The 26,437-nt window shown below is 44.0% G+C and overlaps 1 protein-coding gene across 2 annotated transcripts in view; it reads right to left on the bottom strand.

The window, feature by feature from the left end:
* Positions 1-12,116: 12,116 nt before the first annotated feature.
* The window catches only part of pidd1 (p53-induced death domain protein 1), a 109,405-nt gene continuing 95,084 nt past the window's right edge, over positions 12,117-26,437 (bottom strand). Inside the window, exons 14-17 of one of the 2 annotated variants that reach the window (XM_086007644.1) lie at positions 22,968-23,075; positions 22,297-22,369; positions 21,183-21,309; positions 12,117-14,091 (exon numbers count right to left, since the gene is read on the bottom strand). In XM_086007644.1, the coding sequence (XP_085863770.1) occupies positions 13,854-14,091; positions 21,183-21,309; positions 22,297-22,369; positions 22,968-23,075 (546 nt within the window). In that variant the 3' untranslated portion in view covers positions 12,117-13,853. Of the gene's footprint in view, positions 14,092-21,182; positions 21,310-22,296; positions 22,370-22,967; positions 23,076-26,437 lie in introns of those variants that run through there. The other variant, XR_015080964.1, reaches the window with a different exon arrangement.

The raw sequence follows: 26,437 nt of genomic DNA, 5'->3' as shown, positions 1-26,437 counted from the left end.
TCAGAGCTGGCAAAAGTTAGAAATATAACAGGATTTAAGCAAGTACAGAGGCAGGGAAAGGTGGGGGAGGGGAGGAGAGAACAAAAGGGAAGGTCTGTGATGGGGTCTAAGGCAGGAGAGATTAAATGACAAAAGCGATGATGGGTGAGCAAAAGTGAGTGGTAAATGGTAAAGAAACAAAAGATAGGTCTAGAGGAGTTATAAATGGCAACAGCAGAATCATTAGCAGGTTCTGCTGTCCGAAAAAATGAGAGCAGTGGTTACGATCTGAAATTGTTGAACTCAATGCTGAGCACTGTTCCCTCTAAGGTGCGCAGCTGTGCAGTTGCGCATACGTCCCTGAGCTCACGTGCACTTCAAGTTAAATACCGCGCAGAGAACGGGACTGCCGGACAGCTGGAGTGGGGGGCGGGGAGGGCCCAATACACAATGGCCCGGAATGCAGACAGAGTCGTTTGCGAGTCTTGCGACCTCAGAGCCGATCCCAATCGGAAAGTAACAAAAGAGTTGGGTCAGTGGCCAAATGATAAGGGAGTGGGTGAGGGGTTGGTTGTGTCGGCCTCTGGGAAGTTCCATATGCTGCAGGCAGAAGCTGTAGAGGAGCCGCGCTCAGCGGTTGCCATGGTGATGAGGGCAGCGTGTTCCTCCTTCTTCTTTGGCACCACGGTTCCGGGGCCTCCGATGGCAAGGTGACCAGAGTCAGGGATCTACTGGATGGCAGAGGAGCTGGCACAGCGCCTGTCCTGGGCCGACGTCCAGCTCGTGGCCAAAGCCATCAAGTCGCTGAAAGTGGCACTGGGCCCTGACTCCACTAGGTGTATCAAGGAAGCTCAAGCACGTGGGGCGATCCCGTCCGAACTGACCCCCGTCCGGATGGAATTCCTCATCGGCGCTCGGCCCTGAAACCCCTCTCGGGAGCCGGCACCTCACAACTTGAGCCATGTCCGGGAAATCCCTTCTGTGCCTTTCCATTCGGCATGGAGGGGTTTCCTGTACGGGCTGCTCTTGCACACCTTCCACTTTGCCATCCTCGTCTGCCGTCCGGACACGCCTTGGCGCACCATCTTGCTGGCTGGAGGAGGTGGGGGTCCCTAATGGAGGGCTCTCTACGCAGGAGTCCTCCCTTTATCTATTGGAGACTTGGCCTGGAGGGTGTTGCGCGGGACAGTCCCGTGCAATAAACTTTCAAGTCGGTTCACGGATTCCCAGGCCGCCTGCCTTTTCTGCGGCCTGGAGGAGTCCATGTTCCATGTTTATGTTCAGAGTGAGAGGTTGCAGCCCCTCTTCCACTATTTGAAGGGGCTGCTGCTCGATTTTTGGCTGCACTTCAGTCCCATGCTCCTGATCTTTGGTCACCCGGTGCGGAGGGGGGCGGCCAGGTCGGGGAACCTCCTCGTGCGATTGCTCCTGGGCCTGGCCAAAGTGGCCATCAACTGATCCAGGCAGCGGGCGGTCGAGGGGTTTGTTTGGCCCGACTGCCTGCCTCTCTTCCGCAGCCATGTTTGTGCCCGGGTGGCCCTGGAGATGGAGCACGCGGTGTCCGTCGGCACGCTCGAGGCCTTCGCGACTGGTGGGCACCGGAGGGACTGGAGTGCATCATCACCCCCGACAACAACATTTTAATTTAAGTTGTTAAGTTCCTTAAATGTTATTGTTAAGTTACAGTTTATTTGTTACACCAGAAGAGTACACACACTCCACGGTTCCCGTGGGGCAAATCGGAGCGGGGTCAGTCAGAGCGGGGCCAGTCTGTGCGGGGCCATTTTGCATGGGGCAAGTTCAGTGCAGCTAGCCACTGCTAGGGGGCTGGACGAAGCTTCAAAAATTGGTGGGAGAGATCGGTAGATAAACCATGTGTACCTCATCTTATTAAACCTGTTACAGGTGAGTGAGTTGCCAAGTTTTACCTACAACAGGTGAGTAAGAAGGGACTTTGTTGCTGTCAGACGGCAGTGACATGTTTTAGGAGAGGAAATGAGAAACGGGTTTGTGCGAATTTTGAACTGTACATGAATCCGCTTTTTAAAATAAAATGATCCTACTGCAGATGGGTTTGTAAGATCAGGCTTTCAATCATTAGGTGAGGCAAGTAAAGCATTATAGCAGAGAGACGAAGAGTGATTAACACAAGTTTCCTAGCTACATTCAATAAATCCAATATTGCACCAGGGGTGGATTTATGGTTTTAGTCTTGTTGCTGATGAAATTTAATAAAAACCTTAATAACATAAAAAGTGGGGAAAATTGGAGCTTACTTTTGAAAATCAGAATTCTGGCGTCTGGTTTATATTTTTAGAAATGTTGAGACACCTCACTTTCTACAGGCCAACCCAATTAGCACATCTGTCTGCTGAAGAATTCAAACCGCCTGGAGGCAACAAAGGTTGTCTTTGTCAGAAACAAAAATATGAGAATTTTTTTTTAAGTTTGGAAAATTGTTTAAAGCTGGAAAAAAATATGGGAACGTGATGTTAATTTTACCATAAGCAAACTTGCAGAATGGGCATGTAAATGACAAATTAATTTCAATATAGATAAGTGTGAGGTGGTGCATTTATGTAGGAGGAATAAGGAGACTAAATGGGGTAGAGGTGCAAAGGGATCTCGGGGTATAGATTCATAATCATTAAAAGTAGCAACACAGGTTAAACATGCCATAAAAGTGCAAATAAAGCACTGGGGTTCATTTCTGGAGGACTAGAATTCAAAAGCAGAGAAGTTATGTTAAACTTGTATCGAACCGTGTCTGATTGTCTCATGATTTGAGATGGTGGGGTGGCAATATGGCATTACTGTATATATGCTTTTAAATGGTTGCTGTTGCTGCCGTTGTTGGGTGTAAAAGTTGTTGTTGTTGGTGTAAAATTTGCCCACCGACGAAAAGGTCGCGCTCAAAGAAGTTCGTGGCCCGCTCAGTACAAAAAAAATTAGAAGGAACATTGATGGTATTTCTAGTGTATGTGCCTTTAAGAGCCCCATGTGTGCTGTAATGCCGGTAATGGCCACTCGGGCTATATAAGCCTGTATATTGTGTTATATCCGTTAGTTCCCCCTCCAGACTTTGCTTAGTAAACACCTATGAAACCAACTCTTGTCTTCAGTGTCTCTATCAACACACAGACACAACAGTGGCGACGAAGTGGAAACGGACTTACCTGCAAATTCGGCAGCACCTCAAGGACATCGATTCCTCTGGCGTCCAGAAGAATCAAGAAAGTGAAAAAAGCTGTGGTTTCACCAGCTGGCCAAGCTGGTGGCAGGTACTGCGCTAATCCTTCCTGGGCGTCAGGCTGGGGCTCCAGCGGCTGGTTTTTCAGCTGGGCCAAGCAGCGAAAGCGGAGGCAAGCAGTAACAGACAGGGAGGGAGCACTCGGGAGACGGCCGGCGCTGCAAACAGGTCGGTGTTCAGACCTAGAGAGAAAGTCCGGCGGGAACGAGTCTCCAGCTGTAAATAAATAAATAAATAAATAAAAGAACGGAAATCGCGGGAAACAGCGTTGTCATCGGCGGGAAAGCGCGGGAAGCGCCATATCTTTTCTGCAGAAAAGAAAGAAAAGCACGGGAAGCGCCATATCTTTTCTAAGATGCCTAAGTCTGGCAATATTGATGCTTTTGATAGCGAGATAGAGGATTGGACCACATATGTGGAAAGAGTGGAGGTATATTGCACTGCAAATGGAATAGAAGATGAAAAAAAAAGCTTCAGTACTGCTGAATCTAATGGGCGCAAAGACATACGGGCTGTTACGGAAATTTAATCACTCCAGCCAACCAAAGGACAACGATTTTAAAGAAATTGTTGATACCCTACAGGAGCACTTAAACCCAACACCGCTGCCGATAGCGAAACGATTCAAATTCTTCAAGAGAAATCAACACAAAAATGAAAGCAACGCTGATTACCTCACCGAATTAAGAAAGCTATCAAAACACTGCCAATTCGGGGCAGGACTAGCAGATTATCTTCGAGACAAATTCGTCTGCGGTCTCTTAAGTGAAGGAACACAGAAAAGGCTGCTTTCTGAAAAAGATTTAACACTGGACAAGGCTTTCAGTATGGCTGTATCATACGAAGCAGCCGCAAGAGGAGCTGCAGAAATTCAACAAAAGACACAGGACTTCGGCATCCATGAAATGACACAGGGTTTTGAGAGATGTTATCGCTACGGCAGATCCACCCATGACCAGAGGGACTGCTGCTTCAAGGACAAAGCATGCAGGCAATGCGGAAAGAATGGACACATTGCACGGGTATGCCGATCTGGACAAAATAAATCCACAGACAAGAAAAAAAATCAATAAAGAAAAGTACAGAAAGGTACAAATAATGACGGACAGTAGCTCCGAAGACCAGAAGAGCGATAGCGACTCCGAAAACAAGAGACTAAGCTGTCTCAAATTACATAATGTACTTGCCAAAGATGATTACCAGACCATTTGGGTTACCCTCACGATAGCAGGGTCCCCAGTTAAAATGGAGCTAGATACAGGATCAGCTCTGACCGTAATAAATCGACGGGATTACGAGGGGCTATTTCCGCATATACCTTTAAAAGACACATCCATTATCTTGAAAACATATACGGGGCAGAAAGTATACCCCAAAGGAAAAATAAGGGTGCCTGTTGTATACAACGGCAAGGAAATACAAAAGTTGTATTTATACATTCTACAAGATGGTGGCCCACCGCTGTTAGGACGTGAATGGATCAGGAAAATACGTTTAGACTGTCACTCCATTCAGGCACTGACAGTGACCAGTAAGGAAAAAAACAATGATGACGTCATACCTGAACGATTAAAAGACATCTTGGCCAACGCCAAAGTGTTTCAAGAGAAACTAGGAACCCTGAAAGGCATCACCGCCTCAATAAAAGTGGAAGATGCAGCAATTCCCAAGTTTTTTAAAGCAAGACCAGTGCATTACGCAATTCGTCCAGCAGTCGAGGCAGAGCTGGAGAATTTGGAAAATGCAGGCGTATTATCCAAAATAGATTGGAGCGAGTGGGCAACACCCATCGTCCCAGTCATGAAGAAAGCATTGAATAATGATAAATCTGAAGAACAGAGAAAAATTCGCATCTGTGGAGACTTCAAGGTGACGGTAAACCCGGTCCTTCACACGGTACAGTATCCTCTTCCGAGGATAGAAGATATTTTCGCCTCACTATCCGGAGGGGAACGTTTCACCAAAATTGACTTGGCACAGGCATATCTACAGATGGAGGTTGAAGAGGCCTCTAAAAAATATCTCACGATAAATACACACAAAGGTCTGTACCAGTACAATCGACTGGTTTTCGGAGTAGCATCTGCTCCAGCTATCTGGCAAAGAGCTATGGAGCAAGTCCTCCAAGGGATTCCGGGGACTCAATGCTACCTGGACGACATCCTTGTAACAGGAGAAAACGACAACGAGCACCTTGCCAATTTGGAGCAGGTGCTCACTAGGCTGAGAGAACGTGGCCTACGAGCAAATCGCCCCAAGTGCGGATTTTTCCAAAATCAAATATCATATTGTGGCCACATAATTAATAAGGAAGGGTTGCTTAAGTCACCTGAAAAAATTGAAGCGGTCATAAGAGCCCCAGCACCTGAAAATGTTTCACAATTATGGTCGTTCCTGGGATTAATAAATTACTATCATAAATTTTTACCGAACTTATCAACTCTTCTACACCCTCTTAATGAACTGCTACAAACAGGAGTAATTTGGAAATGGAGCGAAGACTGTAAACGTGCCTTCCATAAATGCAAAGACTTAATCACGTCCAAAGAAGTTTTGGCTCATTACAACCCATCACTGCCAATCAGACTGGCGTGCGATGCATCCCCTTACGGCATAGGAGCAGTATTGTCGCATAAATTCCCTGATGGCTCGGAACGGCCAATAGCTTTTGCGTCACGCTCATTGAACTCAGCTGAGCATAACTATGCCCAAATCGACAGGGAAGCACTCAGCCTGGTATGGGGAGTGAAGAAATTCAACCATTACCTACACGGACAAAAATTTACCTTGTTGACTGACCATCAACCCCTCATCTCCATATTCAACCCTAAAAAGGGTGTTCCCATTATGACAGCGCAAAGGCTGCAGAGGTGGTCCCTTTTTCTAGGGGCACACCAATACAACATAGAATACAAAGGATCAAAACAGCATGGGAATGCTGACGGTTTATCGCGCCTACCGTTGCCAACGGTAGAAGAGGCACCTACAGTAGACCCAGTGGAGATGTTCCACTCAACCATAGTGGCATGTCTACCAGTAACAAATTCTACCATTGAAAAGGAAACGAGAAATGACCCGACTCTCTCACGAGTCTACAACTTAACGGTGAAGGGATGGCCAGCATATGGCGAACCACTGTTGCCAGCATTCTCGCAAAGAGGAGAACAGCTGTCAGTATGCCGAGAAACCTAGATGTGTGGATCCAGAGTGGTGATTCCACCCAAACTCCAGGATAAAGTGCTAAAGGAGCTTCACGAGAGGCATCTGGGTGGAGTGAAAATAAAGAACCTAGCCAGAGCGTTTGTATGGTGGCCAGGTATCGATGGAGACATCGAAGAAATGACCAAGAGCTGCCTAGGATGCCAGAAGGTCCAAAACGCTCCACCACAAGCCCCTCTACATCCATGGGAGTGGCCCTCATCTCCCTGGCAAAGGGTGCACATCGACTTTGCTGGTCCATTTATGGACTCAATGTTCTTAATCGCGGTTGATGCACACTCCAAGTGGCCGGAGGTAATAAAGATGTCCTCCACCACCACAGAAAAAACAATCACAGTATTAAGGACCATATTTGCCAGGAATGGGCTGCCGGAACAGATCTGTTCTGATAATGGACCGCAATTTGTGTCCGAAGAATTCAGGAAGTTCTTAAAAAACAATGGGATTAAGCACTACACGTCCGCCCCATACCATCGCGCCACCAATGGATTGGCTGAAAGGTTTGTCCAGACCTTCAAGAAGGCCATGGGTAATGAAGACATAAAACTTCAGCACAAGGTGGATAACTTCTTGTTCGCATACAGGAATGCAACACATATGGTTACCAACCAAACTCCCGCCATGATGTTCTTCAATAGAAGCCTAAGATGCCGGCTGGATTTGATCAAGCCCAACATCAGAAGGGACGTGGAGAACCGGCAATTTCAAGGCATGAATGAAAGGCCAACTAGAACCTTCCAGATAGGTCAACAAGTTTTGGCCCGGGACTACCGTTCCGTGAAATGGCAGCCTGGAACTATCTGCACACGACTAGGACCGCTGATGTATACCGTGGACATCGGAGAAAGCATAATAAGGCGCCATGCTGACCAAATCATAGAGTCATCCGAAAAGGGACAACCTACACCACAACTCTATACGCCTAACGATGAAGTAGAGATACCCATATCTACCTCCGATCCGGTGATACTGGAACCCGATGAACCCGACACTGGCATTCAAGCCGAATCAGCCTTGCCAAAAGAACCTACTACACCACCAGAAACTACTACACCACCGAGGCGTTATCCGGACCGAGTCAGGAAGCCTCCAGAGAGACTGACTTATAATTAATTAACTGCAGCCATGTGTATATTATTTTTTTTATAACATGTAATTAATAATTACTTAAAATATTATGTACTGGTTAGCTAAAAGGGGAGGAATTGTAGTGTATGTGCCTTTAAGAGCCCCATGTGTGCTGTAATGCCGGTAATGGCCACTCGGGCTATATAAGCCTGTATATTGCGTTATATCCGTTAGTTCCCCTCCAGACTTTGCTTAGTAAACACCTATGAAACCAACTCTTGTCTTCAGTGTCTCTATCAACACACAGACACAACAGTATTAATTTGGAGACCGATGTCACAATAGTCTGTTGTAAAGGGAATTACTGACGGTTGTTCTTTGAAGTAAAGGCGCCCCCTTTCTCAGTTCTAATTGTGGAACCAGGAATGCCGCAGGGCTTTTCAGCCTTGAAAGGTCTCCGAGACGTGATCTTGTTGAGACATACAAGAAAAGGAGGACTTGCATTTATATAGCGCCTTTCAAGACCTTAGGACGTCCCCGAGAGCTTTACAACCAAGGAAGTACTTTTTAGAAGTATAGACACTGTTGTAATGTGGGGAAACACAGCAGCAAATTTGTACACAGCAAGGTCCCACAAACAGCAATGAGATAAATGACCAAACGGTTTTAGCGGTGATGGTTGAGGGATAAATGTTGGCCAGGACATCAGGAGAACTCCTCTGCTCTTCTTTAAATAGTGCCATGGGATCTTTTACATCCACCCGAGAGGGCAGTTGGGGCCTTGGTTTAACATCACGTCCTAAAGACAGCACCTCCGACAATGCAGCACTCCCTCAATACTGCACTGAAGTGTCAACCTGGATCTCTGGAAAGCATCACTGTGCTCAGTCTGAATGTCCATGAACTCAGGAGGACCGTACTGTGCAAGTCTAAAATCTGCTGTGGGAAAGATATTGGAATCTATAATCAAGGATAGAGTGACTGAGCACTTAGAGAAATTTGAGATGATTAGAGCGAGGCAACATGGATTTGCAAAGGGTAGGTCATGTCTAACAAATCTAATTTAAATTTTTGAGGAAGTAACTAAAGTAGTGGATGGGGAATGTCTATAGATGTAATTTATATGGACTTCCAGAAGGCATTCGATAAGGTTCCACATAAGAGTCCGTTAGCTAATATTAAAGCTCATGGAATTGAAGGCAAATTATTTACCTGGTTAGGAGACAGAAGACAGAGAGTAGGAATAATGGCTATGTACTCAAATTGGAAGGAAGTGACTAGTGGTGTCCCACAAGAATCTGTGCTGGAACCTCAATTATTCACTATATTTATTCATGACTTAGATAAGACAATAGAGAGCCATATATCCAAGTTTGCCGATGAAACAAAGGTTGGTGCCATGGTAAGTAGTGCAGATGGGAGCATAAAATTACAAAGAGACATTGATAAAGTGGGCAAAACTGTGAAATGGATTTCAATGCAGGTAAGTGTGAGGTCATCCATTTTGGATCAAAAAAGGATAAATCCAAATATTATTTAAATGGCAAAAAGCTAGGAACAGTGAAGGTCCAAAGAGATTTAGGGGTCCATGTACACAGATCACTAAAATGTAGTAGTCAGGTACAAAAATTAATCAAAAAGACCAATGGAATGTTAGCCTTTATAACTAGAGGGCTAGAATATACTGTAATGGGGAGAAAGTTTTACTACAGCTATACAAAGCCCTGGTTAGACCACAACTGGTGTACTGCGTACAGTTCTGGGTATCGCACCATAGAAAGGATATATTGGCCCTGAAAGGAGTGCCGTGCAGATTCACCAGAATGTTACCAGGGCTCCAAGGGTTAGATTATGAGGAGAGATTACATAAACTAGGCTTGTTTTCCCTGGAATACAGAAGGTTAAGGGGTGATTTGCTTGAGGTTTTTAGGATTTTGAAAGGAATTGAGAGTAGATAGAGAGAAACCTTTTCCGCAGGTGGGGGAGTCTAAGACAAGGGGACAAAACTTTAGAATCAGAGCCAGGCTTTTCAGGAGAGAAGTTAGAAAAAGTTTCTTCACACAGTGCAGAATTCTTCCCCACAAAAAGCAGTAGATACCAGCTCAATTAATCATTTTAAATCTGAGATTGATAGATTTTTGTTAGCCAAGGATATTAAGGGATATGGAGCCCTACTCCTGTTCCTATGTCTGTCCATGATCTCAGGAGGACCTCACTATACTCAGTCTATATGTCCATGATCTCGGAAGGTCCTCAGTGTGCTCAGTCTATATGTCCATGATCTCAGGAGGACCTCACTATACTCAGTCTATATGTCTATGCTCTCAGGAGGACCTCACTGTGTTCAGTCTGTATATCAGTGATTTGCTCTCTCCCAGTTACCTCTCAGTCAGCAATCTGCTGCTGATGCCTGCCAAGACAACACAGAAAAAGCACTGGCAATCATGAAGGACACATTTTGTACAGTTTCGCACATTTTATTGTTAAACAGTTTTATAAATAGAATTTACAGATTAACCCATTGTGTATGTTACAATTCAACTTCATATGAAGCATTCAAAATAAAAACAATCTTAGAGATATAATTCTGTTTCTAAATCCAAATTATATTCATCATTTACACTTGGATTGAATGAATGAGATGTACAAGTCACAAAAAGTTCTGGATAACAGTACCATCTAGACAATGTTTTGCTGCAAATGTCAATCGAAGCCAACAGGCATTCAAGCATTGGGAGTCAGTGCAAAGCTGAGACTGATCCCGAGAGGGTACAGGATCACATTGGTGAAAAGGTCAATTTAGGACTGATGTCAGGAAGTTCTTCCTCACTCAACTTTGCATTTCATGTGGTCAACCAGTGTTCGCAGGGTAACTCCTGGTGCTCCTCCTCCAGGGAATTCGATGTTGCTGCACAATGCGAATGGGAATTCTCACAAGACCCCATGGAACAGCAGCAAGAGGAGGCAGGAGCAGCCCAGGGTGGAGGAACACCATTTTAAACTGGGGAAAAGAGGACAAATGGTGCCAGTTTGAATTATAGGGGCAGAGAAAAGTCCCATCTTGAACTAAGCATGGTAGGGAAGGGGGGGGGGGGGAGGGGGGGAGAAGAGTGGCAGCATTAGCTATTGGGAAGTTTGATTGAAGGGGATGAGAGTACCACTGAACTGCAGGAGAGTTGGAGGGAGAAAATGTCCCTGTGGAAGGGGGAGGGGTGTATCTGTTAAAAGTAGCTTTTGGAGAAATGATGGTCTTGATGTGTTGAAAAACCAAATACTTTCCTACTTTTTTTTTAGATTAAAACTCTTAATTGTGAAGTTTAAAATAGTTGTAAATTAACCAGAATGCACCAGTTTTAATGTAAAAACTAAAAATGTTCCGACAGAGCATGCCTGGATCGCCTTGGAATTGTTCCGCTAGTTGTTGTCGGGAAGGGGGCACCGAGGCAGCATTTGGGAGGAGTTTGTACAATTCTAAATTTGTTGCCTACAGCCCCTGACCTGAATTATACCCATGGCCAATATGTTTGGGTTCAAATTCCCAATTTGCTATTCGGTGATTTGAAACATTTTTCTCCCAGTAACAGATAATAATTAGTGATCTGTTGCTAGTGCAAGAACTTTTAAAATGGCAAATAGAAAGCAGTTTTTAATAACATTGAGTGAATGTACCTTCCTTATAATGCACTTTTCATGTTCACTGTAGATTCAAAGATGCGGCAAATAAAGTGTCACAAAATCAAAATGCTCTGGGGTGAGGAAGGGGCATTGCCCATGCAAACAAATCTTGTGCCTTCAACACTGTATTCCCTTTCAAGCTCTCATATGTTAATAATTTTATTAACTCCAATGAGTGAAAGAATGACGGGTATATCCACAGCTTGTTAGAAGCTTGTGTTCTGCTACATTTTCAGTGTAATTACTTGTTTTCAAATGTCATAGGTTATATTCAGGGCTTTTTTTTTTTCTCAGCATTTTTGAATCGGTTGGTCTGTTTTTGCTAGCTTGATAGACTGGCATACATGCAAGAAAGACTGGCATACATGCGAGAAAGAATGATCAACACGTGGAATGGACTTTTGGGTAGGTACTGGAGGTGAAAATCCTGGCAATATTTGCTATAGTGGAGGGACTGTGGAGTCTTTCCTGAGGAATGAATTAAGGTGGACTGAATGGCCTTCTTCATCTATATATCTATCTTGTGGTATCCCGAAACATATCAGCTGAAATGTAAATGAGCATTAGAATAGTGGTGGATACTCCAGTAGCACATATCAATTCTGAAAGACATCATATCTAATGAAGCAATAGGTCATTGTGCTGGACTGGCCTAACCAGTCTACATTTGGTACACTTGAGAGGCTGCGGTACCAACTGAGCAAATCCCTGGGACTCAACATTACCTCAAATGTCACTCGCTTGTTGATTCATACCCAGGCAACTGGGAGCTGAAACGTTGTGGGTGGCTACCTCAGATATTGATTACTCAAATGTTAGGAACTGACTATATTTTTCATAAAATGCATTTCTCTTGACATAAGGATAAGTTATTACCAATTTTCCATATTTGAAAAGTTAAGTATGTGCTGAAAACAAGAGGCAATCCATATTCATATTGCTGTATTCATTTTAGAATAAATAAATTATCATCTATCCACTCTGTGACTCACTGTACAACTCTTCTCAGTCTGATGTTTTCCAACATACATTAACCTGAAGTGGCTGCTATATTTGAAAGAGAATAAATTCACAAATTAGGCTCCTTGCTCAGTGCAATCTTTGAAGAAAATGTTAATGATTAGTGCAAAAAGTATTTTAAGATGTCGTACACAAACACAAGATATCTACATTTACATATGCACACAGTTAAATGAAGAGAAATATTTAAAAACATCTACTTACTATTAGGCTTACTTGGTTTCAGCCTGGTGGAATAAACATGGCGGGATAAACAGGGGAACTTGAATTTGAGCTGAAGTGTACTGTAGACTGCAAGTGATATACTAACACACCCGTAGAACAAGTTTAGTTAAGGGCTGCACACATTTCCACACCATGCTACATGCCCTCTAGAGTGACAAAGTATTGACACACTAGCCATAAAGAAGGGAATAGCCCATGCTACCGTATGTAACTGCAACTTTTAAATACTGAAACATTAAATGTTTCTGCTTTAATTGCTCTCTTTTCTCTGAACGCCAACAGTTAATATAGCTTTCATAAAACCTTGTAATTGATTGCAATAAACTTTTATAGTGCTCCACTGGTAGCTAATTTATGTTAAAACAAGAAGGAAGAGAGTCCTAGTTAGGCACAAGTTGCCAATCGCACTCAGCACGGGCAAAAAGGATGAAAAAGAAAAATTAATCTGCGTGCAGTCAGAGGTGGGGAGACGGTACTTTGTGGGGGCCGAGTAGGAACTGCCAGTGACAGCTTTAAGAATCCAACTACACAAGGCCAGGTCACTGGCTTATTAATTCAGTCATTTTATATGAGCCTGGTGAACAATGGGGGCAAAGCTCATCCAAACAATGTAAATTTTGGCATGGAAGATCATTAACATAATTCCTCTTTTGCAAGGAAACAGACACTGGCTAACATTGCAGTCCCCCTTCATCCTGTTTTTTTTATACCTTCCGTAAAGGATGGCGCACAGCAACTTGGTGGCGTGCCGGAATTCCAATCCATGCTCACCCACGGTGAGGCCCGGTGATACCAGGGGACTCTCAATTTTGGGGCTTATGTGCCTAAATGGAAAAATACCCCATTTCCCAGATTGAAAGTGCATGGGGAGCAAGCAGCAGAGTGGGATTAGACTAGGTGGCTCATGTGGAGAAAAACACTGGTGCAGATTTAATGGGTTGTATTGCTTGTTTCTATACTTTAAGATTCCATGATTCACTGTGGACATCTCTCACCTTGAGGAGTACAGGAGATCACCAAATTAAAAAGAACGCTTTAAATTAAATACAAGGTATGCTACTCTGGGTAACTTGCAGTGGAATAAAACTGCACGGCAGTCTGGCTGCAATAAAATTATAAATTATAAATTACACATCACTTCAAATCGTGTGGCTCCACCATCAAATCTTGTTGGCCTTCTCTGCATTTCTGTGTAAAACACAATCACAGTGGTGTCTTGATACTTCTGTGGAATGAGTTCTGCCAAAGTTGCACCCAGCGCACTATTTCTCATACAAAGCTGCCAAGAGTTCACTGTCCTCCATGACACCTACTGCCAGCAAAAACAAAAGTCTAAAATAGAATAAAACTTCCCGACCCTCAAGCACCACCACAATGGTTCAAATGCATTGTCTCTACTGGAGCAATACTTTCCGGTTTATACCATTGCTATAGCTGAATCTTCGTTGCTGCTTTCTTGGCTCAGTCCAACTCGGCGAATGGACTCATGATATTTCTTCTTGCCTAGTTCAATAATACAATGTATTTCTTCAGCAATATCTTTGCGATCACTCTCCTTCATTGCCTGAATTAGTTGACCAATGCAGCCTGGTACACTCGCGCTGCAGTGCGCCCACGTAAAGAGCATCTCTGAGATTTGCTTATCCAGGTCGTCCCTAAAGAAAGTGAGGTAATGTTTTTAAAAGACAAGACAAGGACTGGTTTAAATAACATTTCTTTTGCAGACAATATCTGAGAGGGGTGAAGTTCTACGTTCACTGGACTTAAGTTAACCGTTGCCCACAGGCTTGGTGTGGAGGTGGAGGCTAGAAAAGGAGTAGAAAACTCAAGGGTGCCACTTCTGTGATGCTTCTGGCAGCTGGTTCAGAGCAGCATGGGCAGGTGGAGCTAGGTAACCACTGGCCTGAGGAGACTAGAGGGGTTGAAGATGAACAGCAAAGGAATTAGGGGACGCAACACCCTCAAAAAACACCTCCAAACAATGATTTGATATATGTAAACTTATGGTGTTCTCCTGCCAATTTTAGCAAAAAAATGACGAGAAAGGAGATAAAAGCACCGTTCTCTGCTAAATTTAGCAAATGGAGGAACATATCTCCCCTGCTTTCAAAAGATCACATCATTTACGAAATAACTTTACCACAAAAATAGTTTTGAGGGTTTCAAAGTAAAATCGATCATTTCAAAAAGTTCAAAGCAAAACATGAAAAATATCAGAGTTTTTCCCCAACGATTGCATATCAACACAACTGTTTATATAGTGCTGAATGAAAATATTTACACAGTACACTAAATGTATGTATCAATAAAACTATTCAAAGTTTCAGATTGTGAGGCTACTTACACCTAACTAAGTTCTCATTCTGTACCAACTCTCACCTCTGAGTTAGAAGGTGGAGGTTTCAAGGCCCACTAAATGTCTTGAGCACGCTAATTAGGTTGATAGTTCCTCGTAATGAGATCGTGCTAAATTGTCAACGATGCCTTACTTCAAATAAGCTGTTAAACTGAGGCCCCGTTTGTTCCACTGGTTCAGGTGAATATTCAAATTCCCACAGCACTATTCAAATAGGAGCAGGCAGTTCCCCTGGTGTTCCAGCCAAAATTCCTCCCTCAGCTAACACTACTAAAACAATCAACTGGTCATTTATCTAACTGTTGTTTATGGGATATTACTGTGCATATTGGCTGCCACTTTTGGATATACAACAGTCACTGGGCTTCTATGTAACCCAATGTAAACAAAGCACTTTGAGAGATACCACATGAATGCGACACTTTCATTTCATTTTTTGCACCAGCTGTGAGTCTTATTTTAAAAAGAAAAAGAATCTTGTTAAAAGAAATTGTATTTACATAGCATCTAATGTAGAAAAACGGCCAAAGACGCTTCAGAGGTGCGAAGAGGGGATGGTTGAGTGTGACCAAATGCTGTGGCGGAATAAGCCATATTTCAAGAGATACACCATATTATGAACAGATTTCTGGCATTATTAATACATGAGAAACTGGGTTTAAAAATCTAAAAAACCTCAGAGACACAAGCTGTAAACAGGAATACAGGCTTCCGAGATGGGATGGTTTGATAACAAAGTTGTAAAAACCACACTAGCTTTGAAATGGGAATAGATTGTTAATGCTAATACAAAGGCCCTATTGAAATAGCAGTTTAGTGCTTCCGAAAGGTCTGCGATTTGGAACCAACACAATGAATGACCCAAGTAAAGTGTTAGAAACTGACACTTCGAACAGGAACAGAATATTAAAAAACCATGTGCCTTTGTAAAAGTAACATCAAAGACAGGAAACATGATTAATTATGCAACCAACTAAGATAGCTAGAAAACAAGTAAACACTCTGGTTAAAGTGGTTTTGATTTACATATAGTAAATATGATACCTGCAGAACACTTTGAAGATATGACTTCAATAGAACCACCAAGCAATCACATTGTTTTTGTATTGAACTTGGAACACCACGGCGTCACTACGTCTGTGGTTATAAACAGTTAAGCTTTGCAGAACACCTCCGTTCAGTCCGTAAGGATGACCCCGAGCTTCCGGTCACCTGTCATTTTAATTCACCACCCCATTCCCACTCAGACCTCACCGTACTCGGGCTTTTGCATTGTTCCAATGAAGCTCAGCGTAAGCTCGAGGAACAGCACGTCATCTTCCGATTAGGCACTTTACAGCCTTCCGGACTCAATATCGAGTTCAACAATTTCAGATCATAACCTCGGCCCCCATTACATTTTTACTTATTTTTTATCCACACCTTTGTTTTGGCCCTTTCCCCCCACTTTTTTTCTCTCCCACATGGCAGCTGTCTCCCATTCTGCCAGCGCATTTCACACCTAATCTAGAGCCGTCTTTTGTCTCTGCTAGTCCTATCACCATCTCATCTCGTTTTGAATACCTCTTAATATCTCTTCACTTCTCTTTTGTTCTCTCCCAGCCTGGCCTTTTAATCTATTTCATTTCCTGTGCTTTTCCAGTCTTGACAAAGGGTTTGCCCCAAAATGTTGACTCTATTTTCTCTCCACAGATGCTGCCTGGCCTGCTGAGTTTTTCCAGCATTTTCTGTTATAACCAATATTAAGAATTGAATGAAAAATCTTCGATAAGAATGACATTAAAGAGATAAATCTGTTGTAGCCATTTTATGATAACTATTGAACACCTAAAGGTAGAGACATAATTATGCATGCAGCAGCTAAATTGACAATAAGATCAGTAAGAATTCAACAGAGAGAATGAATAAGACAATTAGCTTACATCAGCAGGAAACTTCAAAGAATAAACCACTAAAAAAGAGTATAAAAGATAGAGTTTTCAGATGAAACGTCAGAAGTCACTGAACGGGCAAGCGTTTCTCAACTTCACAGGCACGCTCTGTGAGTTTTTAAACTTTGAGTCTCGGGTAATCAAGGTATTTGATTTTGGTAGATGTTCTGGATTTAGAAATAAGTAAGAAATGTAACGAAGTAAAGATTTGAAAATAAGGATCTCTGAGAAATAAGAAATGTAAGCTATTTGTATTTTGAATTGTTAATGTTGCGACTGACTCAACAGCTGTTAAATGAATGTTGGTTCTTAAATAAATATATATTTTTAGAACTGTCTCAAAAAGAGTATTTCTGTATAAACTCACGAACCCAATTTCTGTACACTCTTTTGTAAGGAGTTGCAGAATTCTGGGGGGTATTCCGGACCCTCATAATATCAGGAAGGTTACAGTCTAGTTAAACTTATTAAAAGTGCTATCCGGAGGATGGTAACATCTTCAGTCGTTCCTTTCCTTTAGGGAAAGATAGCCTGAACCTTTAGACGCATTTAAGCGTCTTATAGAATTCAGCTATCTCTAACTTTAGTTGAAGGTGAACGTCTGGGGAATATGCCTGATCTGGGGTAGCCTGAAAAGGGCTAGGACTTGTAATTATCCCTTCAATGCTTGGTCAATGAAGTGGGTTTTAAGCAAGGTTTTAAAGGAGGAGAGGGAGATGGAGAGCTTTCGAGAGGGATATTCCAGAGCATAGGCCTAGGCAACAGGAGGGACAGCTGCCAATGATGGGGTAAATTGAGGGGAGGAGGCACAAGAGGCTCGAGTCAGAAGAGTTCTGGAGCGGGTGGGGGCATGTTGTAGTGCTGGAAGAGGTTACAAAAATAGGGCGGGGGTAAAGGGATTTAAATGCGAGGGGATTGGGAGTCAATGCCGATCAGTGAAGGAAGAAGTGATAAGTGAGTGGAACTTGGCGCAGGATTGGGTAAAGGCAGCAATGTTTTGGATAAGCTAAAGTTTACGGAAGGTGGAAGATGGGAGGGAGCATTGGAGTAAACAAGTCTGGAGGTGACAAAGGCATGGATGAAGATTTCAGTGGCTGAAGGGTTGTGGTAGGGGCAGAAGTATGCAATGTTACAGAGGTGGAACTGGCAGTCTTTGTGATGGGGTGGATACGAGATTGGAAGCTGAGCTCTGGATCAAACAGGATGCCAAGGTTGTGGATAGACTGCTTCAAATGGTGCCATTGGCTGGGGAGGGGAATAGAGACAAGGACAAGGGTACAGAGTTGGTGGCAGGGGCCACAAACGATGGCTTCAGCCTTCCCAAAGTTTAAGTGGAGTAAGTCAAGGCTCATCCACGACTGGATGACGGGTAAGCAGTGTGACAACACAGAGACAGTGGAGAGGCTGACAGAGATGGTGAAGGGGTGGAGCAGGGCGTCATCAGCATACATGTGGAAACTGACCAAGCAGGTAGACGAGGTCAACTGCAGCACCCTAAACCGAGCCCCCGGCAGGGATTTCCCGGATCTGTACAGCTCGGCTACGCACCATCTTAACCAGCTAAATGAATGAGTGGGAGGAAATAACCTGATATATTTCTAATGAAAAATGATATTCACTATATCTATTGATGAAGTATACCTTTTGTTTTACATCATGTGATATATATTTTACCACTGCATAGTAAATCCCCTGATTTCTTTACTTTGCACCACAAACAAAATGAACCAACACTTTGCTTATGAGTGAAAGCTTTGATTGATGACATACATGAAATTGACGATATCCAGTATTCCATGGGCAGTTCTTAGTTAACTATTGAACACTGGATTAATTTGTACGTTCGTCACACAAGGTGATGTTACCCTATATGATGCGGAGTGCTTCGTCACAGCTGCTACCAGTTAGTGATCAGTCTGAAACAAACATTGATTTTCCTTACCTTGGCGGTGGCCTTGGCGGGTCGCGGCCCCGCTGCTGGCTCCATCCTGCTCTGGAAAATGAATTTACGTCGATAGGGCTTGTTAAGCCCGCCCAGCGTGTTTCCCGGTCCAATTAGAAGGAGCAGGTCTGGCGACGTCATTCATGACACATCTTGAGCCGGTTTCCTTAAAAGGGACCATGGCCACCTTACTTTTGACGTTTGTGCTGTCAGTGTTCTACAGCATTGGGGTGCTGCAAACACTGACAAGAACTGCACAGGAGATGCAGGGCTGCACCCAGGCTCTCCCAGAGTCACAGCATGCATGGAGGTCCTCTTCCCTTCCCATGGGCGGAAGAGATCTCCCCAAGAGACCAACACAGCCTGGTTGCACATTGCAGAGGAAGTCACAAGCAGGAATGTGGTCAGGAGGACCTGGAGGCAGTGCTGCAAACGTTTCAATGATCTCATTAGATCAGGAAACCTTAGTACAAAGTCACACTCACTCTTCATCCTCCTGGGCCTTACATCACATCCCCAATACTCTGCCTTCCCTACCCGACTCCTGCTCACACCAACTTACCTTGCACCTCCACAAATCCCTCTCTCTCTATCTACATTATCACATCCACATCTCACTAGCCACCCCTCACACTCACCCTAGTGCAATCATACTAACTAACACACAAGGGTAGCCACTTGGGTGGTTTAGCCAATGTTCATGTAAAGTTTCTGTTAATGTGCTGTCAAACACTGAAACCTTTACTTTGTGTTCTTAGACAGATTTGTGTGCACCATTGGAAGTGGCTTAGTGAGTTGCAGTGAATGGTGAGACATAATGGTACCCCCCCCCCCGCTCCGCAATGGTGGAGTGTGAAAGGAATGGTTTGGGCATTGTAGGGATGCTTTATGGTATTGGTGTGGGGTGGTGCCAATCTGGCACATCATGTGGCAACCAAGGGTATACAGCGTCAAGTGAAGTAAATCTGGCCATGGTGAGGCCATCCCTGGCCTCCTGGGCAGCAATGTGCTCGGGTGCTGATGCCCTCTGTCTTGTGCAGCATCAGGTGATTGTGGAGAAGGTTGGTGTTGTTGTTGGTGCTGCTGGTGTTGGGGCAAATCGTGGTCAGATTCTGAGGACCAAGGTGAGACAATATAAAGGGCACCCATGCTGATGGAATAGATGGAAGGTGAAGTAGAGATGACAGAAGCATTCTGTCAATGGTGAGAGAGTTCTTCCAATGAAGTGAGAGTGGATATGAGTATAAAGCCTGCAGAATCTGTGCTGGAAATGGACTGAGAAACAGCTTGTGGCTGAGGAAAGTGATGATCTGTCAGGTGGGAGCTTTTACTGTACATTTGAAGCTGTCAAGTAATCAGCTGGAGCAATGGCAACTGAACTCCCGCCTCAGGTTGACAGCTGTGGTCCCCAAACAGTGTGGTTCCTGTGGCCATGAAGTTAAAGTGAAAAGGTAAGTTAAAAAAGCTTGTTAAGTATCCGTCAACTAGATGCTAATGATTTTAATTGGGTCGCCCGCCGCTGCCGGTCAGGTCTGCTCAGCGTTGACAGACCCGACATTGGGAAAGGCGCGTTGCAGTGGGTTGCCGAAAAAAAAAATTCCCACCTGACCCGCCACCGATACCGCCCGCTGACACCCCGGAAAATCTCGGCCTATGTACCAACCAGTCCTACCCAGTCTGCATGTTCCACCAATAACTACCATTAAACAGCCCAAATTGAGATGATCAAACAATTTATGAGCCGGAGCAACATCTTGAAATCAAATGCATCCTCCGGGCATCTCAGGAAGCATAGGTTTAATCAACACAGCGTAAAGGTATATCCTATGGTCAAAGTTTACCAAGAAGTCATCATCTCCACCCCACTGCACAGCTGCTAGTATTAAACCTGCTACAGAAAGCATGTCAAAAACTCGGGAGGTTGCAACCTGCCCACCACCTCAAATATCAAAGCAGCCAACATCAAGGTTCTACATGGGTGAATATCACCGGATTAAGGCAAAAGCTGGTAAAGGTGGAGTTATGCTGGATCAGCCATGCGGTGACAGTGGACGATCCAGTACAGCTGCACCTTTATCCGTTATCCTTTAGGGAAGATATAAGTGAGGCATCCGGCACAAACGGTTCAAGGTCAAGCTCAAACAAAATATGAGCTACTGTGCTGTGCCAGTGACATACTTGGAACGCACTGCACAGACCGGGTGGGTTGGCATGCAGCCATTCACAAAAGGGTGGCAGACGTCAAAAGGCAACAGATGGTAGTTGTGCATCAGAACAAGAAAGGAAAGGGGGGCTTATCTGGAAGCTCACTTTTCTGGGCTTGACTACCAATGTTACAAATACAGGCTTTTTCTGTGCATGTATTGCCCTCACTAGCATATGACAGAAGAGTGCAAACATGAATACAGACCTTCTATTGCTGCTGTCCTCCAAATTAATCTGACAACCATCATGACACGAAGAACAAATCGGTAAATCAAACTGTTAAACATTGTCATGAAGAAGTGTCTTCCTCACCTGTTATTATACCCTATTCTTTCCAGTTGCGAATAGGATAAACCGAGATTTATACCAATATTCCGCCATTCCGGCCCGATTCTTCTTGCAATACTCAAAAGATTAGCTTCAGTGAGGTAGCCAGTTTCTGTCCAAAGATAAATTAAGAAACCATTTAGAACAACGTGCAACGGTATCATAAACCTGTGTGCACTCCGTATCTCTTGAATCTATTCCAGTTAACTGACAGGAAGCTAAATGGCTGGGTATTTTTATAATGCAAATTGGAGTCAACACAAACAGGAATATTCACCAGCAAATTCAGTTTTAGTAAAAAAAAACTACTCTTCAATGGGCACTTAATATATTTTTAAATAGTTGGACCCAAGCACTGAATTGAAAATATATTTTATGACTCCCATCCCGAGACCATGGCCAGTCACTGATATAATCTAACAAGCAATAAATAACAAAAGTATTGTTAACATTACTGGTCTATCTTTGGCTTTTACCAGGGGTGGAATGTCAGTGCTGCAGTTAAATGGTTATTTAAGCAGTCCTACATATTTAGATTCTACAATATTATGTTAGTTGAGGCCTGCAGTCCATTCAAATCACACACGAGCTTTCATTATGGTTTAATATTGATTACTATTTTGTATTTACTACATAATTATTATTCAAGATAGCAAAATGATGCAGAGGGAGAACAAGACATAAACACCCACAACTAACAACACTCGTCTTTTAACAAAATCAGATTCTCTTCCCTCCGTTTAAAAAAATATATATACTTTTGCTGGCAGAAGGAGGAAAACAATTGGCACAAAATTATCCATTGGAAATGACCTCATTTTTACCATCACTATTGAGATCAGGATGCCACTGTGGTACTATGAGAAATAGCATACGAGAATACAACGGTATGAGAAACAGCAGAATGCATGTTTCTGCTGCAGTATACCTCTTATTAAGATAGTGTTTGGACACAGCAGAGAAAGCTTACTGGATCTGGGAATTCATGGTGCTGACTGACACTGGGCAGCAAAAGTAGAAAATGTATTCCATCACCCAACACTTTGACAAGCACAAAAAATAAATCAAAAAATTAACATTTGGAAAGTAATAGTCTCACCTTCATCGCCTAGATTTAACGGTGGATAGGATGATTCCATTCTTGACTCATTATGAAGTCTTGATTTCTGTTTCTAGAGAAAATGCATCAGAATTTTTAAAAACCACGCTTGAAATGGTGCAAGCAGAAAATGGGCTGTATGCAAACAGATAATAGCTGTTAGCAGTCTAACGTCAGAATTGGAATAGGTTCAACCCCCACTCTAGGAATTGAGCCCACAATCTAGCCTGGCACTTCAGTGCAGTACGGAGGAAGTGCTGCATTGTCAGAGATGCCGTCCTCAGGGTGAGACATTAAACCAAGATCTTGTTCCACTGTTACAGTGCTGCAGATAAACTTTAAAGGTCCCATGGTACTACTTGAAGAAAAGAAGGGTGTGTTCTGGCTAATGTTGCTCTCTCAACTAGTCCCACGAATAACAGATTAACTGGCCATTCATTTCACTGCTGTTTGTGGAATCTTGCTGTGCACAACATGGCTGCCATGTTTGCATATATAACAATATAGTCACTGCAGTTTCAAGTAATTCCTGAGATGTGATAAAGTGCTCCGTAAACACCAGTCGTTCTCTCTTCTCTTAATAAAATATATTGTGATTCAATTGTGGCAGCTTCTAATTTTGCTTCGATCATCTGAAGAAAAGAGAACATTAAGAAAATAAAGCAGCTTACTGGCAATTTGATTGGCAAAGTGGCCAGCCACATCGAATCTGGGCCTTTTCGCTTCTTAGCAGCTTCCTTGGGTATGTTTTCTGGCAAGGGCCCTCTGTAAAAGGAAACCTAGAATGAAGATCAGTAAAACACCATTACGATTTTTAATCTGTGCTTCTTGCACAGGATCCTATTATTTAGAAAGCCTGGTCATGGAGCTATATAGTGGGAGATGGGCTGGCGCTAGAGCTGTTGAGCACGATCATGGAGAGGTAGGGCACAGGTTCAAGTGTGTACTTCCTCACGTGGCAAGTCCCCAATCTCCCAGTGCCAATAGTGGGAGCCAGATGGTTCTCCACAAGGACGGCTCACCATTTTAGTGCACCTCCCAACAGCTCTGCCCAAAGTGAAGGCCCAAGATCCAATAAGATGCTCACTGTCTCCTTCGGAGAACAGTACACAAGGGGATAAGAACATAAGAAATAGGAGCAGGAATAGGCCACTTGGCCCCTCGAGTCTGCTCCGCCATTCAATAAGATTATGGCTGATCTTGGGCTCAAAGCCACTTCCCTGCCCGCTCCCCATAACCCTTCACTCCCTTATCTTGCAAAAATCTGTCTATCTCCACCTTAAATATATTTAATGACCCAGCCGCCATGGCTCTCTGGGGCAGAGAATTCCACAAATTTACGACCCTGAGAGAGAAGAAATTCCTCCTCATCACAGTTCTAAAAGGGCGACCCTTTATTCTGAAACTATGCCCGAGTTCTAGATTTCCCCACAAGGGGAATCATCCTCTCTGCATCTACCTTGTTGAGCCCCCTCAGTATCTTATATGTTTCAATAAGATCACCTCTCATTCTTCTAAGTTCCAATGAGTATAGGCCCATAAGTAAATTATTTAATGACAAGAAAGCGCTCTCAATTTGTTTCCTTATTGCTAAGTGACTGATGTGAAATCACATGCATCCCCAGGACAACGTACACTCTCTCATCAGCTATTCCACACAAGTCAATGGAGAAAATGATCAACATAATACCGAAATTTTAAACTAAACCAGCCCATTTTACGTTTAAATTTCATTGCGCAAGGGTTGCCTATTTTGTTTGAGACTGTTACTGTAGTGTATGTGCTTTAAGTCAGAACTACTTTTTACAGCTCCTGTATACTGTAGTACCGGCAGTGACCACACCGGTATATAAGCTGTGCGCATGCCTCGGTACCCCAGTCTAGAGATTACCCTCCTCCAGTAAAGACCTGTTATTGTTTATGTACAGCATCCGTGTAATTATTTATCCACTGAACCACGGATCTAACAATGGCGACGAGTGTTGATGCGAATCTACCTGCAACATAAAAAAAAAGTCGAGTCCAGGAACACGGGCGTCGACCGCGAGCAACCGCCCAGCAGTCAGGCAGAGATCCAACTTCGCTGGGGAGGCTGTGGAGAGCCGGGCTTGGTTCCCCAGCCACAACGAGCAGTAAGAGACCGATGACAGGTCCAGAGCAGACCCTTCCCGAACAGCGGTGGCTGGAGCCGACCGACGGCAGAGAGAGCCGGGCAGCGTCGACGGGGTGAGAAAGAGGGTGAAGAGAGCAGGGTGCAGCCGGGGGTTGATCACCGAGCGGCATCGAGGAAAAATACTGCAAACCGGAGAGAGTGTGTAAGAAACAGCCGGGTTCTAGACTGAGCGGCGTCGACAAATAACAAGAGAAGAACGCACAGAGCACAGCCAGGGATCACGGGCTGATCAGGGTCCGCGGGGTGAAGCAAGGGGAGGCGCCATTGAGCCGCGAAGAAGAGGAGCGCGGGAGACGCCATTTTGTGAAGCCGCAGCGGAGAAGATGGGCGAGCGCGGGAAGGAAGGAAGGAAAGCGCGGGAGACGCCATTTTGTGCCAGCGGAGAAGAAGGGGAAGTGCGGGAGGCGCCATTGGTGATAGTTAACGCACAACCAAGGATGCCGAAGAGTGGCAGTATCTCTACGTTCGACAATGAAGTCGAAGATTGGGCGACATATGTGGAACGTATTGAGGTGTACTGCAGGGCGAATGAAGTGCCAGATGCTAATAAAGCACTGGTTCTGTTAAATTCCATGGCTGCAAAAACTTATGGGTTACTGCGAAATCTAATAACCCCAGAGAAGCTGGTAAACAAGAATTTTGAAAGCATAGTAGAAATCCTACAGGACCACTTAAACCCCACACCGCTGCTGATAGCAGAACGATTTAAGTTCCATAAAAGGAACCAACACAAAGACGAAAGCAATGCTGAGTACCTAACGGAACTGCGCAAGCTATCGAAATACTGCCAGTTTGGAGCGGGACTAGCAGACACGTTAAGGGACAAGTTTGTGTGTGGGCTACAAAGTGAAGGAACCCAGAAACGGCTTCTATCAGAAAAGGACCTTACGCTGGACAAAGCTTTCAGTATGGCAGTATCACACGAAGCAGCCGCAAGGGGCGCTGCAGAGATACAACGGAGACCGCAAGAATATGGCACCAACGAAATGACATATGGAACAGGGAAGTGCTATCACTGTGGCAGAACAACACATGACCAGAAAGATTGTTGGTTCAAGGACCAAGTGTGCAGACAGTGTGGGAAAGCAGGACACATAGCAAGAGTCTGCAGGTCTGGGAAGAAAGCCCACAGTAAGAAATCTCCACAGGAGAAGTACAAAAAGGTACACCAGGTGATGGACAGTGGTTCAGATGAACAGAAAAGTGACACAGACTTCGGAAGCAAGGAGCTGGGTTGTCTGAAACTACATAATGTAACCGAAATGGAGGATCACCAGACTATCTGGGTTACACTCAAGGTAGACGGAGTCCAAGTGGAAATGGAATTGGACACAGGGTCAGCTCTAACAGTCATAAATCAAAGAGACTACAAGCGGCTATTTTCACACATACCCTTGAAACCTACAGAGATTGTCTTGAAGATGTATACGGGGCAAAAAGTCTACCCCAAAGGAAAAATAAGGGTGAAAGTGACATATAAAGGTCAGGAAATACCTAAAATGTATATATATATATTGCCAAATGGAGGACCACCACTGCTAGGACGTGAATGGATCTGGAAGATACATTTAGATTGGCATTCCATACAGGCACTGAAGGTGGAGGCCAAAAAGGATGACGACGTCACACCTGGACGACTGTCAAAAATGCTAACTGACGCAAAAGAAGTGTTCCAGGAGGGACTAGGAACACTAAAAGGAATAACAGCAACAATTAAAATAGAGGATAATGCAAGCCCAAAGTTTCTGAAGGCCAGACCAGTGCCTTATGCAATCAGACCAGCAGTTGAAGCAGAGCTGGAAGGGTTGGAATGTTCAGGAGTACTGTCCAAAGTGGACTGGAGCGAGTGGGCTACACCCATCGTTCCTGTAATGAAGAGGTTGTTGAGTAATACGCCTGGGGAACCAAAGAAGGTCCGCATCTGTGGGGATTTTAAGGTGACAGTGAACCCAGTCCTTCACACGGTGC

The sequence above is a fragment of the Somniosus microcephalus genome, chromosome 15, assembly GCF_052327205.1.
Source record: "Somniosus microcephalus isolate GS21.2 chromosome 15, FLI_Smic_1.0, whole genome shotgun sequence".
NCBI lineage: Eukaryota > Metazoa > Chordata > Chondrichthyes > Squaliformes > Somniosidae > Somniosus > Somniosus microcephalus.
Note: the sequence above shows the minus strand (reverse complement) of the source record. Positions and strands in the feature narration are given on the sequence as shown.